The sequence below is a fragment of the Salmo trutta genome, chromosome 27 (assembly GCF_901001165.1).
Source record: "Salmo trutta chromosome 27, fSalTru1.1, whole genome shotgun sequence".
Lineage (NCBI taxonomy): Eukaryota > Metazoa > Chordata > Actinopteri > Salmoniformes > Salmonidae > Salmo > Salmo trutta.
This window is the reverse complement of record NC_042983.1, coordinates 14,561,660-14,580,618: the sequence shown is the minus strand read 5'-3', so window position 1 is coordinate 14,580,618 and position 18,959 is coordinate 14,561,660. Positions and strand designations below refer to the sequence as shown.

Below are 18,959 nucleotides of genomic sequence, written 5' to 3'. Positions count from 1 at the left end.
GTCTCACAAGTCCTCAACTGGCAGCTTCATTAAATAGTACCCGCAAAACACCAGTCTCAACTTCAACAGTGAAGAGGCAACTCTGGGATGCTGGCCTTTTTGGCAGAGTTGCAAAGAAAAAGACATATCTCAGACTGGCCAATAAGATGGGCAAAAGAACACAGACACTGGACAGAGGAACTCTAAGTAAGTATAAGTGACCCCAAACTTTTCAACGGTAGTGTATATGCGCATTTTTGTGGAACAATTTAATTTCAGTTTTTGTTTCTCAAAATCAATGTCACATGGTTAATCATAAAATCTCAATAAAAATTATAAATCTAAAAGTTTAAAAGCAAACTAATGCGAGAGCACCAGCCTTTAACTTCCATCATCAACTAAGTAAAATACATAGGCCTAAAGCCAACTAGTAAAAATGTATGTTCTTTCAATCACAATCTCTCAACTTCACCTGTCTGCCTCCCTTTCTATCTGTCTTGACTTGAGCTGTCGCTAGTGACGTGCAACGTTGTATCAACTAGCCTATTCCGGGCCCTCAATTTCCTGTGCCAGTGAGCTCGGGACAGACAGCAGTTTTTTTTTATGACGTTTCCACTGGATATATGGAATCATCCGATCATAATAAACAGACTTCGTTGACTTACTGTGTGAGGTAAAGAAAAAATTACTGAGAAGCTAAGCTTATTAGTGGTGGACATGGTGAGTTAAATCAATCAGAATATCCAAATGGGCACTTTCCTACATTTGTGTACAGCAGGCTAACTTTATCAGGACAAAGAACCCAGACACAAGTACATTGCTCACATGGAGCATTCCAAACAAAAGACAATGAAACAAATTACAAAACTCATAAATGATGGTTATGAAATAAACCAAAAGTTGTTTCTCACAAGTGTAGTAGGTTGTGAACTCTGCAAACATCGTTTACATTTACTAGGCCTTTTGAGTCATTTAGCAGACACTCTTATCCAGAGCGACGTAGTTAGTGCATTCATCTTAAGATAGCTAGGTGGGACAACCACATATCACAGGCATAGAAAGTACATTTTTCCTCAATGTAGCTGTCAGAGCTAGAAGGTGGGAAGATGGGCAGGGACTCTGCTGCCCTAGTTTCAGGGGGAAGCTGGTTCCACCATTGGGGTGTCAGGACAGAGAAGAGCTTGGACTGGGCTGAGCGGGAGCTGCCCTCCCGTAGGGCTGGGAGGGCCAAGAGACCAGAGGTGGCAGAACGGAGTGCACGGGTCAGGGTGTAGGGTTTGAGCATAGCCTGAAGGTAGGGAGGGGCAGTTCCTCGTGCTGTTCCGTAGGTAAGCACCATAGTCTTGTAGTGGATGCGAGCTTCAACTGGAAGCCAGTGGAGTGTGCAGAGGAGCAGGGTGACATGAGAGAACTTGGGAAGGTTGAAAACCAGGCGGGTTGCAGCGTTCTGGATAAGTTGCAGGGGTTTGATCGCACAAGCAGGGTGCCCAGCCAACAGGGAGTTGCAGTAGTCCAGACGGGAGAGGAGAAGTGCCTGGATTAGAACCTGCGCCGCTTCCTGTGTGAGGTAGGATCGTACTCTATGGATGTTGTAGAGCATGAATCTGCAGGAGCGAGTCACTACTTTGATATTTGCAGAGAACAACAGGGTGTTGTCCAGGGTCACGTCAAGGTTCTTTGCACTCTGGGAGGGCGACACTGTGGAGTTGTCAACCGTGATGGAGGTCTTTGAGCGGGCTGGCCTTCCCTGGGAGGAAGAGCAGCTCCATCTTGTCGAGGTTGAGCTTGAGGTGGTGGGCCGATATTCAAGCTGACATATCTGCCAGACACGCAGAGATGCGTTTCGCCACCTGGGTGTCAGAAGGGGGAAGGAGAAAAGTAGTTCAGTGTCATCCGTATAGGAGAGACCATGTGAGGATATGACGGCGCCAAGTGACTTGTGTATAGAGAGAAGAATAGAGGGCCTAGAACCAAGCACTAGGGGAACCAGTACTGAGAGTACGTGGTGCAGACAGATCCTCTACGCGTCACCTGGTAGGAGCGGCCTGCCAGGTAGGATGCAATCCAGGTGTGCATAGCCTGAGACACCCAGCCCTGAGAGGGTGGAGAGGAGTATCTGGTGGTTCACAGTGTCAAAGGCAGCGGATAGATCTAGGAGGATGAGAACAGAGGCGAGAGAGGCAGCTTTGAGAGTGTGGAGAGCCTCCGCGACACAGAGAAGAGCAGTCTCGGTTGAGTGACCTGTCTTAAAGCCTGACTGGTTAGGGTCAAGAAGATTGTTCTTAGCGAAGTAACGAGAAAGTTGATCAGAAACGGCAGTGTTTTGGAAAGAAAAGAAACTATGTAATGGGGAATTTATCAAAATGATGACATTATCTTTACACATATTGACGCTTTTCACTGACAGCCGCAACTCAGCTAGTTCTATTGTCGCGCTCGCTGCCCAAATAGCAGGCTTCCCAAATTAGCATAGGCATTTTTTTATTTAAGACGCTAATGATCCTCTGTGGCTAAGTCATTGTTCTCTGGTGAAGTATTTTGAATGTTTTATTTGGAAGTAATTACATCATTTTGGCAAAACATCCATTTACTTTAGGGGAAGCCAGCATCCGAACAGTGCACTGTGCTCCTGCCAACTTTCCTTTCCAATTCACAAGTAGCTGAAACCAGAGATCTGTATATAATGACGAGATGCTCATGTCTCCACCCTAACAATGTGAGTCTTTGTCCCAAAGTCGGGAATGCAAGCAACAAACTTAACTGCATATTATGTTGATTGAAATGCATTGGGCTTATTCTGGACAGATTTTGGCGAGTAAGTCCTTTCGCTTCACCACCCCTGCTGAAACTAGCGAGCGAAACGGCACCCCTCTGGTTCACTACTTGTAGTGCATGTATCTGATGCTGTATGTATAGAAATAGTATGACACGCCATAATCTTTTTGTCAAAATATCAGATACATGGTCTCCACATACTGAGACAGAGGCACCGTTTCGCTCACGCAGATGAAACATCTGACATTGATGCGTCTTACGGTCAAATAAATTATTTCAACATTTTATTTGGACGGGCAAGGATGTACGGTAGGGCGGGTCAGGCCCTTTAGGCCCGCCCATAATGCCGATCCTGACTGAAGGGGCAAGGAGAAGAGCCCATGATTTTCTTCATTCTTGCGGTGAAATTCAGTCTGGTCCTTGTTTGGATGTGGTATCATAAAAATGCAGAGCAAAAGAAAGCAGCTTTGGATATGGACAACAATAGTGTAGAGATGGGAGAACTTACTGGTCAATTAAACTTATGTACAGTGGCTCATGGTGACATTCACATCAACCTTCCAGGATTTAATTAAGTGAAGGTGTAAAATAATGAGCACTGAATGAAGTGGGTGCTGAACAAATAAATGGTGATATAATTGAGATTTACTGTAATGGCTTTTCTAAGACAAACAATTAAATCAAATGTCCCTTGAAATAAATATCTACACAATCTTTAAAAATATACTTTATTTGTACAACTTCAGTTATTATAGTATCTTTATTCTGCATGACATCTGAGGTGTGGCAGCAGGTCCTCTCTTGTTGAGGAACAAAATTAGGCAAAAACACAAACTGATTTCCACAGGTAAGGACTTTGGTTGCATTCACGGAGTCACTTAACATCACTCTGGTCCACCACGCTGGAAAAGATAAGAAACCAGAAGAGTTGGTGGTTAGTGAGATCTTCCCTGTATTGCAACACTCGGGTAACAACAGAATGCACTTTGAGTACTCGGAATGCCTTCTCTAAAACTATGGGGTAAATCGAAAGCAGAGATCTAATTAAAGTACAGACCCAACCCACGAGTGTAACCGCATGTCACACAAAAATACCACCCCCTTCAGTATTTGTATGAACGTTTGTTTTTTAAAAATAAAAAAACACAACAATTACAGCACTTCTTCAGTGACCCAGCTAGGCACTCACCTGAATATAATCCATCTCGTCTGTTTCCAATGCCCTCCTGCGGTATCTCTGGGGGAGTTCCTTCACTGTGGCCACACTGTCTGGGGTTCCAGAGAGTAGAGTAACAGGTCCGGGGGGTCTCGATAACAACGGCGGTGCTACAACTGGAGGTGAACTAGGAGAGCCGACTGCTAATGTTTTAAGAGTCTCTTGGACTGAAACAGAGGAAATGGTTGTTTTTAAACATTAGCCGAATAGGTAGCTTTAAAAATCAGTGATATTGTTTTAGACATCCAGTGTTTACCCTACAATTTTTTCCAGCAGTGGCAAATTTAGTAGGGGGGGGGCACAGTTTGAGGCCGCCCTCTTTGCCGGAGACAAAATTCTACTGTTTTAAAGCTAATTTCCTGCAATTCTACACATTTGTCATGGGCCTGAAATAAAAATAGCAGTTTCAAATTAAACTTCCTGCAATTGTACACATTTTGCCGTGGCTTATTCTATCGGAGTGACTCAAAATCAATGGGGGCCCCATGCCATACTATATTTGGAATTTCAGATTCTTCTCGACTGTCTCATTTTTATTTGGGTGATTGTTAGTTCTCAGGGATTATCTTATTTAAAAATATTACTCCATTATCTTTTCTGCATACTTCATTGGTTTTAGTCATTTTAAGTTCACACTGAAGGTTTTACCTTCCAGTGCACCACTGCTAAATGCATAGTTGAAACACTGGACATCCTTTGTTTTATTCATTACTCATAGCACTATTTTATAATGAAATTGGAAAGAACTAAAACAACCTCTTACTAAAATACACTGGGGTTGACAACAAAAAAAGGTAAAATCAAGTCAGTGTTTCCACCTTTGAATTGAGAAGCGCCTTAAAACTACCCATGTTTGCCAACAAAAAATGTAAAACCGATAGAGAAACTGTTTTTAAGGCAGAGAGCTACTGAGAAATAATTACAATTGTACATTGTTTGACGCAGTTTGTCTATCGCGTTAAAGTTGATACAACCAATCAATATTCAACCAACACATCGACAGGCTACATTTTGTCTAACAATGCACAATTTCATACAGCAGTGGAATGTCCTCTTCAATAGGGTTACCTCTAACCATGGACAAAATAACAATAGGTAGTGCAACATCCCACTGGCAAGTTGTTACTCACCATTCAGCCTGGGGACCCCCTCTCTGCTGGGAAACTTCATTAGTGGAGCATGAGGTTTCACAGCCTGAAAGGTAGTCAAATGAAAACAGACAAGCTACTCAATCACTTCAAGACTTATTTTGCTGACAGACAATCCTATATCGTTTAATACTATGAATTGAAAGCAATGCCATATAGTTGTAGGCGAACAAAATGTTTATCATTGCCTTGAATAAACTGCCAGATAAGTTTACTAGCTAGAGTAAACACTTGGGACAGGGAGAACAACTGATCAGCGGACGTGCTATTTTTAGCCTTAGTTCAACGACTAACCGTGTGTGACTGTATGGCAGTTAACATGGCATTAGTTAGTTTGAACTGTGTAAGTAAACGTGTACGTTCATCTACATGATAGTTAGCTACGTGCTCAAGCTTTGGAATTGCATGCAGACCAACAAGGGCATTAGTATGGGTAGCTAGCTCGTTAGTTTGGGGATGCACAGCAAAAACAAATGTTGATTTCTGACCTTGGAAATCGTAACTTGCATTGACTATGTAACTTTTAAAAGTACTCACTTGGGTTACAAGTGTTGTTGCAGAGCGATAGATATCGAAGTTTGACAAGCGTACCTGTACCACCCGCCCAACTGCAGCCATTTTGCTACTGACTTTGCCACCCATGTCCTCACCGGTCTTCTTCCGGGGGAAAATAATCCTCAGTTCCTAAAAGTACCAGAAGAGGGAGTTGTCATTTGAAAAGGGGAAAATGACTAAATCCGTTGTATATAAACCAATTGGTTTAGAACAACGGTATGTGATAGGAGACATTCTACTGCATGGATGCTAATGTCAGCTATCAAAAAGCTAACGGGTCATCGGAGGATAACACCACCCCATTCAGAGTAAAATACACAATAAAACATATCTTAGACATGTATACGAATTCCAAACCCGGCCAGATCAGATCTAATGTCTTAAAGTTGAGTTAATTGTCTGTAACATATAATTCCTTACCTTTGGCTTAATGCTGTCAGCTGAAAGTAGGTTATATTATTCGAAAAGAAAAGAAACGTTCAGGTCAGTTTCCCAGGCCATACTGTCAAACCATGACGTTTGTTTGCACCGAGTTGAATTCTAAGAATAGCACAAGAAAACCGTTCTTAATCGAACAACATGCTAGTAGCAGACAAATTCCATCAACCAGTTTGAGCTATTCAGTGCCCATTGAAAATGAACCTTGTTTTACATGTTAAAATAAGCACTATAGACAATGGTGAACCAAATGTCAATGACAAACGCAGCTAGCAAAGGCATATAACCTTCCTATCTATCTTTCAGTCAGCCTGGAGAACGCTGAATGGGGGCGGGGGGTTGTTGAATAATTATCTGGTCACGTGATTAGTGGTAACTTCCTAGCGGTACATTCAAAGGTCTCACCAAGAGCCTATCATACAGGCTAAAATGGACAGAGCTGATACATTTTACCTCTTGAGTATTTCTCCTATCCGGATAAAATAACATGTCAAATCAATGTTTGAGACGAACGTGAAGCTCCAAGCAGATACATTACATTACCTTTATTACTGAATTGGGTATGCTGATATGCTATGTGACTGTAAAATAGGGTTCAAATAATTCATTGTCAAATTTTCTTTAACAGGAAAATGCAAAATATATTATTGCAGTGCACCTGATGCTGAGAGACTTGTGAGTGTCTTTAGTTGGCAATGTCATCTCATGTTGGCCTATTCATAACCAACATTTTATATTTTCTGAACTGCGATTTGGAAAAAGTGGATTTATTTGTCTCTTGATAATCCACAAACCGGATTATGCTGGTACTTTGGAGGAAGCAAAAATCCCTAATTTAACAAGACATTGGCCGTACACAGGTAACTATAACATTTCCTTGAATTACTAGTACAATAGTTATGACAGACATTTGTTGCTTGCAAACCCTTTTATGTAGAAGTCTGGAGCATTTTCATTTGGACAGTTTTTAAACATATTATAAATTGTTGTATTTGTCAGGATGCAGGTGTGGCATGCCATCTCTGAGAAGCTGTGTTCCAAAGGCTGAGTAAGTCCTTCAGGAGCTGATTCTAACAACCTGTGTCTGTCCCAAATGGCATCTTATTCCCTATATATCCTTCAAACTCAACTGTGGACCTCGAAGCCAGTTCCACTGCTTTTTTTTCATTGTTCCACTCTAATCAGGGACTGATTTAGACCTGGGACACCAGGTGTGTGCAATTAATTATCAGGTAGAACAGAAAACCAGCAGGCTCTGGACCTCGTAGGTTAATAAGAGTTGAATACGCCTGCCCTATATAGTCCACTACTGTTGACCACAGCACTATGGACTATATAGGGAATAGGGTGCCATTTGACACAACCCCTGTCTTATTGGACTCAAACAGCTCCTTCTAAACTGGCTTTGAGAAGGAAAACAAATATTAGTAGCACTACCCATTGATCTACTTGGTGATAGATTTCAATGTGTTTGCATTGTTTGTAAAAATATCAGTCACACAAACCAGAAATGGGTGTCAGTTGTTAACCTACTGATGTTGTAATTACACTGCACCCGCCAATGTAAAAACATGTAAATGCATGTTTTAAGCACAACTTGATGTATAGAGTGGGGCCTCTATTTTTTCCAGAGCAATGAGGGAACTGACCAATCACAGCCTAGACCTTTGTTCAAAGATAAAGACATTTCAGCAGGTGGGTGCATCTGTTATCAATATGGTTGGACAATGGATGTTTTCACCAATCTGATTGTGTGACTGTAACTAACATCTTTATAAACTATAACAATGTTTATTGCTGTCATCATAAAAATGATGCAGTCATTGGCTTGGTTCTGCTGCTGTATTGTGTTACCAACTGTTGTGGATTTATGGAATGTTATTGCTGACCTCTTGTTTGCTTTGTCAAAAGGAATCATATGAGCTTCAGGACCAAATCACAGACCTACAAAAGCAGAGGCTAGGTATTTCATCATCCACACTATGGATGCTTTACCATGGAGGATATATAGGAATTACAAAATGTTATTGAAGATATGAACAATCACCTTTTAGTTCATGTTTTCATACTTTGCCTTGTAGTTCAGGTGGAGCAGAGAACTGAATAATAAAAAGGAAACTCGTTTGCATTTTATTTTTCTCCTCTGCAGATCTAAAGTGTCTCACTCATGAAGATGGACGAGTTGAAGAGGGAGCCTCCGTGGCGGAGAAGTACAGAAACATCCTGCAGAAAGGCCAGTCTCACCTTGAGAAATACCAGAAGATGGCCACCATCACACAGAATATCCTGCGGGTAAATGGGCCATTTTATATCTTTAAGAATACGTTTTTTTATTCTTAAGATGTATCCCAATAATCTCTTTCTGAAGTGTGCACTCGTTCACTTCTCACAAGTCTAAAAGCATAGGATTGGTGGAGTCATGGGCTAGTGGGAATTTCCACCATATTTCTTATACCTGTCGTTTCCTTTCAAACCAGTAAAGGGAAGTGAACAACTGCACACTTCGGGAGGAAGCGGATATCATTGGTACAGTCTTAGTGCGATGAGAATGATGGCATATTACCTATTTGTTATGTCAAACTCATGTTGCGATAATTTCTCCAGGGGATCATCATTGCCAGTGAAGTGAACTGGCGAGATGATGACCCCAAACTGAGAGACATCACCATGACGTTGTAGGACATTCCCATCTCTGAGGAATGAGTAGTCAGCATGGAAGGGAAAAGTAATTGTAACATTGTTTATAAGCATAATATGTACAGTTATCAGAAGCTGTAGTGAGAGAGAGAGAAGGAACAGTGTTGATATCACAGTAATGTAAAATATTAACTGATGTTAAGAGCACTTAGTAAAATGCATAATATACTGCATCAGATGGATATGTTTTTGCATTTGTACTGCATTTTGTCTTGACCTTGAGTTATGAATAAATCTACTAATCACCGGTTTGAAATGTAATAAGTTATTCTATTGAAATGATGGAAAATAAATGATGCATGATGAAACCAGGAGTATGGCTCTGCCAGTAGGTGCGATAAACCAATCGGCCACGGTCTCTACCATTCTAATTACTGCAGAAGTAAAAATATTTCCTGCAGACTTGACATCAAGTCATGGAAATATTATTGCGACTCATTGTGCAATTTTGTCTTTCTTTGCATGTGTCTCACAGCCGATTCCAAGAATGACAAGTTAGAGCAGAAGAGAACCAAGTAGTCAAAAATCCAAGGCTTGTTTAGTAGCTAACTAGCATTAATGTATGAGAGCCAGCCTGTGCCAGATGTGTTTTTTAGCTAGCTATACTGAACAAAAAATAAACGCAACATGCAACAATTTCAAAGATTTTACTGAGTTACAGTTCATATAAGGAAATCGGTCAGTTGAAATAAATTCCCTAGGCCCTAATTTATGGATTTCAAATGACTGGGAATAGATACCTTAAAAAAAATGGGCCGCACAATGGGTCTCAGGATCTCGTCACGGTATTTCTGTGCATTCAAATTGCCATTGATAAAATGCAATTGTGATGGTTGTCCATGGCTTATGCCTGCCCGTACCGTAACTCCACCACCACAATGGGGCACTCTTTTCACAACGGTGACATCAGCAAAACGCTCGCCCACACGTCTTCGGTTGTGAGGCCGGTTGGACGTGCTGCCAAATTCTCTAAAACGACGTTAGAGGCGGCTCATGGTAGTTCAATGAACATTAAATTCTCAGGCAACAGCTCCGGTGGTAATTGCACGCTCCCTCAAAACTTGACACATCTGTGGCATTGTGTTGTGTGACAACTGCACATTTTAGAATGGCCTTTTATTGTCCACAGCACAAGGTGCACCTGTGTAATGAGGCTTCTGTTTAATCAGCTTTTTCATATGTCACACCTGGATTATCTTGGCAAATGAGAAATGTTAATGTAAACAAATGTGAGAAATAAGCTTTTTGTGTGTATGGAACATTTCTGGGATATTTTATTTCAGTTTATGAAACATGGAACCAACACTTCACATGTTGCGTTTCTATTTTGCAAAACGCAAGAAGTACGAAAGCCCTGAAGTCTGCCGAAACTGCATAGCAGCAAATGCTGTACGGCCACTTCAGATGCAGATTGACCATGTAGAGTCTTTTAGAGGAAATAATCTGCGTTTCGGTTCAACGCACTAACATTTTTTACTTAAACACATTCATTTTTCATTCTAAATTCAAATCTGATATTGGAGCTCACAAGTTGGGCCTCTGAGCTGGATCTGTCTTCTTCGTGTATGTGGAAATGGTGTACAGTGCCTTCGGAAAATATTCAGACCCTTTAATTTACAGCCTTATTCTAAAATGTATGAAATATTTTTTCCCCTCAATCTACACACATTACCCCATAATGACAAAGCAAAAACAGGTTTTAGACATTTTTGCTAATTTATAAAAATAAAATATCACATTTCATAAGTATTCAGACCCTTTACTCAGTACTTTGTTGAAGCACCTTTGGCAGTGATTACAACCTCAAGTCTTCTTGGGTATGACGTTACAAGCCTGGCACATCTGTATTTGGGGAGTTTCTCCCATTCTTCTCTGCAGATCCTCTCAAGCTCTGTCAGGTTGGATGGGGATTGTCGCTGCACAGCAATTTTCAGGTCTCTCCAGAAATGTTCGATCAGGTTCAAGACCGGGCTCTGGCTGAGCCCCTCAACGCCATTCAGAGACTTGTCCCAAAGCCACTCATGCGTTGTCTTGGCTGTGTGCTTAGGGTCCTTGTCCTGTTGGAAGGTGAACCTTCGCCCCAGTCTGAGGTCCTGAGCACTCTGGAGCAGGTTTTCATCAAGGATCTCTCTGTACTTTGCTGCATTTATCTTTGTCTTCATTTCTGCCTAGTCTCCCAGTCCCTGCCGTTGAAAAACATCCCCACAGCATGCTGCCACCACGCTTCACCGTAGGGATGGTGCCAGGTTTCTTCCAGACGTGACGCTTGGCATTCAGGCCAAAGAGTTCAATCTTGGTTTCATCAGACCAGAGAATCTTGTGTCTCATGGTCTAAGAGTCTTTAGGTGCCCTTTGGCAAACTCCAAGCGGGCTGTCATGTGCCTTTTACTGAGTGGCTTCCATCTGGCCACTCTACCATAAAGGCCTGATTGGTGGAGTGCTGCAGAGATGGGTGTCCTTCTGGAAGGTTATCCCATCTCCACAGAGGAACTCCGGAGCTCTGTCAGAGTGACTATCGGGTTCTTGGTCACCTCCCTGACCAAGGCCCTTCTCCCCCGATTGCTCAGTTTGGCAGCCAGCTCTAGGAAGGGTCTTGATTGTTCCAAACTTCTTCCATTTAAGAATGATGGAGGCCACTGTGTTCTTGGGGACCTTCAATGCTGCAGATATGTTTTGGTACGCTTCACCAGATCTGTGCCTCGACACAATCCTGTCTTGGAGCTCTACGGACAATTCCTTCAACCTCATGGCTTGGTTTTTGCTCTGACATGTACTGACAACTGTGGGACCTTATAAAGACTTGTGTGTGGCTTTCAAAATCATGTCCAATCAATTTAATTTATCACAGGTGGACTCCAATCACATTTGATCAACGGAAACAGGATGCACCTGAGGTCAATTTCGAGTCGCAGACCAAAGGGTCTGAATAGTTGTGCAAATAAGGTGTTTTATTTTTAATAAATCAACAAAAATGTCTAAACCTGTTTTTGCTTTGTCATTATGGGGTATTGTGTGTAGATTGCTGAGGATATTTTTTTATTTAATCCATTTTAGAATAAGGTTGTAACGTAATAAAGTGGAAAAAGTCAAGGGGTCTGAATACTTTCTGAAGGCACTTTATAGACGGTGTGTTTTAATCAAATCACATATATGCATTGAGCTTGCCTTAAGCTCACGGTTTGATGAAATAAGACACAAATGACTCAAGAGGAAGCCAGAGATCAAGATAACCTGTCCTGACCATCTTCCTCAGGCTCCTACCGGCTTTAGGAGATTAATGGCAGAATCTGCGAAAGTTGGCGTTAATAGGCTACACAAAGACCGCAAACTTTCTGCCAATTTATCTTACCATTTCTACTGATTGGCATGCCAGTTATGGTTTTCATATGCACATTTTCATAGAACAGTTTCATTTAATTTATGTCTTTGTATCAAAATCATTGTCATGTGGTTAATTAAAATTCTATCCAAATCTAAATGAAAAGGATACAAACCTAAAAAGTAACTTCTATTGCCATTGCCAACTATGTAAAAATAGCCTATAGAGCCAATAAATAAAAACATTGCAGCTTGCAGGTAGAAAATATCCTGATAAAAATAAATATCCAATAAATCATATTGTATCAACTATTAACTTGGGTACGGCCTGAAGATCCTTACAACATTGTATAAAATATTCTGGGCCCTCAGTTTCCTGCACCAGTGAGCTCGGGACAGACACAGCTGTAGGCTATTTGCATAAGGGATAAGAAGTAATCAGGTAGGCCTATTTTAAGATGTTTCAACTGGATCAGAGCATGACATTTTTCCCTTTCACGTTGAGTTATCGAAAAGGAGAGTGCTGTAAAGATTTTTCAAATACACTGACGAATTAGTCATTCTCAATGGATGTCAAAACATACTCTGTTTGCTTGCTGTTTGAGGTGAAGAAAGCATTACGTTGAGAAGCTCCACAGCGTTTGTGAGTTAAGCCAATCAGAAATACTATCAGATCCCCAAATGGGCACATTAATATGCCTACATTTGCGAGCAGGCCAGGAAGCCTATAGTCTACTTCTATGCGTAATCAGGTGCATGTCCTTACTCAACAATGACAGGAGCTCTCCAAACAAAAGACAAATGACTAAACTGACAAAACTCAAATGGAATGAAATAAACCAAAACTTGTTTCTCACAAGTGTAGCATAGGTTGTGTGCTCTGCAAACAATGTCCATTCCGACAATGACAACCGTGGAATAATAATATACTGCTCAAAAAAATAAAGGGAACACTTAAACAACACAATATAACTCCAAGTCAATCACACTTCTGTGAAATCAAACTGTCCACTTAGGAAGCAACACTAATTGACAATAAATTTCACATGCTGTTGTGCAAATGGAATAGACAACAGGTGGAAATTATAGGCAATTAGCAAGACACCCCCAATAAAGGAGTGGTTCTGCAGGTGGTAACCACAGACCACTTCTCAGTTCCTATGCTTCCTGGCTGATGTTTTGGTCACTTTTGAATGCTGGCGGTGCGTTCACTCTAGTGGTAGCATGAGACGGAGTTTACAACCCACACAAGTGGCTCAGGTAGTGCAGCTCATCCAGGATGGCACATCAATGCGAGCTGTGGCAAGAAGGTTTGCTGTGTCTGTCAGCATAGTGTCCAGAGCATGGAGGCACTACCAGGAGCCAGGCCAGTACATCAGGAGACGTGGAGGAGGCCGTAGGAGGGCAACAACCCAGCAGCAGGACCGCTACCTCCGCCTTTGTGCAAGGAGGAGCAGGAGGAGCACTGCCAGAGTACTGCAAAATGACCTCCAGCAGACCACAAATGTGCATGTGTCTGCTCAAACGGTCAGAAACAGACTCCATGAGGGTGGTATGAGGGCCCGACGTCCACAGGTGGGGGTTGTGCTTACAGCCCAACACCGTGCAGGACGTTTGGCATTTGCCAGAGAACACCAAGATTGGCAAATTCGCCACTGGCGCCCTGTGCTCTTCACAGATGAAGCAGGTTCACACAGCACATGTGACAGACGTGACAGAGTCTGGAGAACGTTCTGCTGCCTGCAACATCCTCCAGCATGACCGGTTTGGCGGTGGGTCAGTCATGGTGTGGGGTGGCATTTCTTTGGGGGGCCGCACAGCCCTCCTTGTGCTCGCCAGAGGTAGCCTGACTGCCATTAGGTACCGAGATGAGATCCTCAGACCCCTTGTGAGACCATATGCTGGTGCGGTTGGCCCTGGGTTCCTCCTAATGCAAGACAATGCTAGACCTCATGTGGCTGGAGTGTGTCAGCAGTTCCTGCAAGAGGAAGGCATTGATGCTATGGACTGGCCCGCCCGTTCCCCAGACCTGAATCCAATTGAGCACATCTGGGACATCATGTCTCGCTCCATCCACCAACGCCACGTTGCACCACAGACTGTCCAGGAGTTGGCGGATGCTTTAGTCCAGGTCTGGGAGGAGATCCCTCAGGAGACCATCCTCCACCTCATCAGGAGCATGCCCAGGCGTTGTAGGGAGGTCATACAGGCACATGGAGGCCACACACACTACTGAGCCTCATTTTGACTTGTTTTAAGGACATTACAAAGTTGGATCAGCCTGTAGTGTGGTTTTCCACTTTAATTTTGAGTGTGACTCCAAATCCAGACCTCCATGGGTTGATAAATTGGATTTCCATTGATTCTTTTTGTGTGACTTTGTTGTCAGCACATTCAACTATGTAAAGAAAAAAGTACTCAATAAGATTATTTCATTCATTCAGATCTAGGATTTGTTATTTTAGTGTTCCCTTTATTTTTTTGAGCAGTGTATATTGAATGCATTGACAGACATTACCGTAACCAAACAAACATTGTAGATTATAAATTATAGGCATTAATGGTAAAAGTCCTACTGGTGATAAAAAAGTATGTAATGGGGAATTGATAGACACTAACAATTCACACAATCAAGTTATGAAACAATGAATGTGCACAAGTTGGCGGGAGAGAGCGTATTCTGGAGAGACGTGCATTGTCCAGCCACACTCCCCTTCATTTTGGACTGCGCCATCCCCGCAGCCTCTGCAATGAATTAGTTCACTGAGATGGGTGCAAATAAGACAGGTGTCTCGTGTGCCATAAAATATATATATATATATATATTGCTACTGCTCGACTAAAAACAATCTCGGTCGACCAACAGCCTATCAACCAAACAATCGACCAGTTGAAAAATTGGGGTCAGCCCTACTTTCATCTTCCCCTTGTCTGAAGGTTGTGGCCTGCGAGTTGGACGGTAGACTGGCTGTTGAGCTCCAGAAGTGAGTACCAAAACAAGTGACTACCAAAACAAAGGGTATTCAAATCATAGTTGGTCATATCCTGGCGGCATCAAACGGTAATGTGACAAGCTATAACATTAACGTCGAAGATGATGGTTCTTTCCAGGTCCACTGCAGTTGAGCAGCTGTTGGAGAGGAACTACAGGATTCACTGGTCAATACACAATGTGGTAAGCACACACCTCATGACAATACTCACTGATGTTTCTGCAGTCTGTATATTTTCACATTCTGGATGTGGTTAGGTAATTAGAACTATTATCAAAATGAGTCATTACATTTGCTCATGTTTCTGGAACAGGAAATCCTAGCAGACTTCAGCAGAACCAAGAAGATTGAGTGTTCTGCACGAGATATTGTTTAATGAGAAGCGAGCCAGGAGCATAGACAGACGACTTCATGGTGTAAGTGGAGCTGGACTATTCTACTTATGCATGCGTTATATTTTGTTTTAAATGTTATGTTAACTAGTGATTCTTCATGTCATAACCTTCATAATGTCTTCTGTCCACAGACTTCACACATTCAACTCTGCTAGGATCCACTTTTCCTAAGCAGACGGTACTGCTGAGGACTTGGTGCAGGAAAGCAATATTGTGGAAACCTTTCCAGTTTTTAAACCTCCAGTGCTCTTTAAGGAATGGCAACTGGAAGCTGTTATGGATTGTTGAGACACATCCAAGTCATGTGACTGATGGATGATGACTACACTCACTAGCTAGATCGATGCAGCTAGACACCACACTGGCTTACCCCCCTGGACTACCTTCGTTATGCCTTTTCTGTGAAAATGAGCTCGTGATCAGTGAAATGTACATATTTATTAAGTGGTTACGTGTATAGCTATCCAAACTCCTTGTTCCGGCCAAACGCTACACCCTCGGTCGTTAAGTTTCTTCTCCGTAACGAGTCTGGGTACCTCCACGACAATTTAGCAAACACATTCTAACCGTTCTGATTGGATCTAGAAAGCGGTGGGTTGGGACAGAGCCAGAACACACATGGCTAAAGCAGCGTTTAGAAAATTAGTCATTAGCTTTGATTGGTTAGAGATGATGCAATCGCTGACTACTTTTTGTATAACACCCCTCATTTTGACGTCACCACAAACGACTTCAATGATGGCAGCCTGACTGAAGTATGTAGCAAACAGAGCAGCGTAATAATTATGTTGGGAGTCGTCAGGCAAGTGTACAGTTAATGCTCATACATAAAATAGATGCACTAAAATGTAGTTGGTCATCCCTAAGTATCAGCTGAACCTGACAAGTGCTTGGTTCTAATGGACAGGTTGAAAAATATACTTTGTAAGATGTCTGACTTTCAGGGTTGTTGAAGAGCCTTGAGATAAGAGTTTTTGAAACAGTGTTGGTGTATTTCAAGAAGTTCAGCAATTCATTACTTCTTTACCACCACAAAACAATACATTCTGACTTCCTGTATAGGATATGTAAAATATACATAATGACAATATTCAAACTGGGCCATTGCTGCGCTGTAGGATCCCCCTGGTGTCTCCCTGTGCTGACTGTCCTCATGATGAAGCTGATGTCTGCCTCTAGATGGCGCTGCTGGTGCCACTGACTACTACTGCTGAGTGACAGGGCCAGAGTCACCAGAGTCTCCCTTCCTGACAACCCTTGCTGTCTCTCTGGGCCCTACAAACACAGAGCATCACACTGCTTACTAAGCAGACAAATGCAAAGCCTATCGTTATCAACCCTTGTCAGAGCCTTTACTACCTACGTATGAAGACGGAAAAACGTAAACATTTTCATCATACACACAGGGCTAGTCAGCCCTGTTATACCCGGCCTACATCCTTTGTTGTATTTTGACCACATGCATTTCTTTCAGAGCTCAAGGGAAGACTAGTGGTTCTAATGCCATATAAAGAATTAAACGTCATCCACACTCAGGTAATTCAGTGGTGCAGGTCAAAGTTCAAATCAAAACAGGTGATTCTTTATTGAGCCAATGTTACATCTGGTGCAAACACTGAGCAACATACGCAGTAGTAGGTCAGTGGTTTTTACTATACATTTGTTAGTGGTTTTTGTTCAAATTTTTTTTTTTACAAAGTGAGTGAAAAATGACTTCACAGTATAAAAGTAAAAGGGGTAACAAATTAACTGGGGTCGCCACAAATCATGAACACAAAACTGAATCAAACTATAGACAGGTCTTTGAGGAAAAAACATGTATACAAGAGGGAGGAAAGACAACACGAGAAGAAGCACAGCTTGATTTGACACCTCTCAAACTCAGAGAAGCAAAAGAAAGACTGGACCTACAGAGTAACATCTATATGCTGTACAGTGTTAACTGAGGAGTGACCCAGCCACATGCATGATGGAGGCCAACATACAGAGTGGCACATGTCTACATGTCAGTCAGACCTACCAGAATCCACAACACTGGTATCGTAGAACCCTAAAGCACAACCAACATGGAGAGGTCTCTGATGAAGCAAAGTCAACAGCCGTTCAATTTAAAGAAATACGAAAAAAAGAGAAGTAAATAAATAAAATAGAACAGGGCAAAAAAACCAGAACATTTTAAATCAGCAAAAAAAGAAAAGAAAAAGGGGATCCAAGGTTGCATTCCCCTCCCGTTATTTCTGGTGACATCCGTGACCCTGATTGGAAAACGAATGAGTCCTTTCCTTTGTCTTTTCACAGGCGGTTGTGACAGGGTGAGACAGCTGTGCTAAGTACGCTACAAGGCCAAAAGTATGTGGACACCTGATCGTCGAACATCTCATTCTAAAATCATGGGCATTAATATGGAGTTGGTCCCCTTTTGCTGCGATAACAGCCTGTACTCTTCTGGGAAGGCTTTCCACTAGATATTGGAACATTGCTGCGGGGACTTGCTTCCATTCAGCCACAAGCGCATTAGTGAGGTCGGGCACTGATGTTGGGCAATTAAGCCTGGCTCGTAGTCAGCATTCCAATTCATCCCAAAGGTGTTCGATGGGGTTGAGGTCAGGACTCTGTGCAGGCCAGTCAAGTTCTTCCACACCAATCTCGACAAACTATTTCTGTATGGACCTCGCTTTGTGCACAGAGGCATTGTTATGCTGAAACAGGAAAGGGCCTTCCCCAAACTGTTGCCACAAAGTTGGAAGCACAGAATCGTATAAAATATAATTGTTTGCTGTAGCGTTAAAATTCACTGGAACTAAGGGGCCTAGCCTGAACCACTAAAAATAGCCCCAGACCATTATTCCTCCTCCACCAAACTTTACTGTTGGCACTATGCATTGGGGCAGGTAGCGTTCACCTGGCATCCGCCAAACTCAGATACGTTCGTCGGACTGCCAGATGGTGAAGCGTGATTCATCACTCCAGAGAATACGTTTCCAATACTCCAGAGTCCAATGGCAGCGAGCTTAACACCACTCCAGCCGATGCTTGGCATTGCCCATGGTGATCTTCGGCTTGTGTGCGGCTGCTCGGCCATGGAAACCCATTTCATGAAGCTCCCGACGAACAGTTCTAGTACTGACGTTGCTTCCAGAGGCCGTTTGGAACACAGTTGCGAGTGTTGGAACAGAGGACAGATGATTTTTACACGCTTCAGCACTCTGCGGTTCCGTTCTGTGAGCTTGTGTCCTACCACTTGGCAGCTGAGCCATTGCTGCTCCTAAATGCTTCACAATAACAGCACTTACAGTTGACCGGGGCAGCTCTTGCATGGTAGAAATGTAACAAACTGACTTGTTGGAAAAGGTGGCATCCTATGACGGTGCCACATTGAAAGTCAATGAGCTCTTCAGTAAGGCCATTCTATTGCCAATGTTTGTCTTTGGAGATTGCATGGCGG

The 18,959-nt window shown here is 42.5% G+C and overlaps 1 protein-coding gene across 2 annotated transcripts; it reads right to left on the bottom strand.

The window, feature by feature from the left end:
• Positions 1-3,466: 3,466 nt before the first annotated feature.
• LOC115164385 (28S ribosomal protein S36, mitochondrial) lies at positions 3,467-6,452 on the bottom strand. Of its 2 annotated transcripts, none has more exons than XM_029716813.1 (5): positions 6,094-6,452; positions 5,656-5,802; positions 5,101-5,164; positions 3,944-4,137; positions 3,467-3,656 (listed from the first exon to the last, which is right to left on the bottom strand). In XM_029716813.1, exons 2-5 carry the CDS (start codon positions 5,758-5,760, stop codon positions 3,639-3,641), a joined length of 381 nt encoding a protein of 126 aa, XP_029572673.1. In that variant the 5' UTR covers positions 5,761-5,802; positions 6,094-6,452; the 3' UTR covers positions 3,467-3,638. The 2 variants fall into 2 exon arrangements, with proteins under 2 accessions (XP_029572673.1, XP_029572674.1); XM_029716814.1 differs by having other exon boundaries at positions 5,710-5,802.
• Between the last annotated feature and the right edge of the window lie 12,507 nt (positions 6,453-18,959).

Coding starts and splice junctions, on each gene's coding strand:
- LOC115164385 (XM_029716813.1), bottom strand. CDS start 5,760: ATGGGTGGCAAAGTCAGTAGCAAAATGGCTGCAGTTGGGCGGGTGGTA. Junction 5,165..5,655: donor CAACAACACTTGTAACCCAA/GTGAGTACTTTT, acceptor ACTACCTTTCAG/GCTGTGAAACCTCATGCTCC. Junction 4,138..5,100: donor GGGGGTCCCCAGGCTGAATG/GTGAGTAACAAC, acceptor CCTCTGTTTCAG/TCCAAGAGACTCTTAAAACA.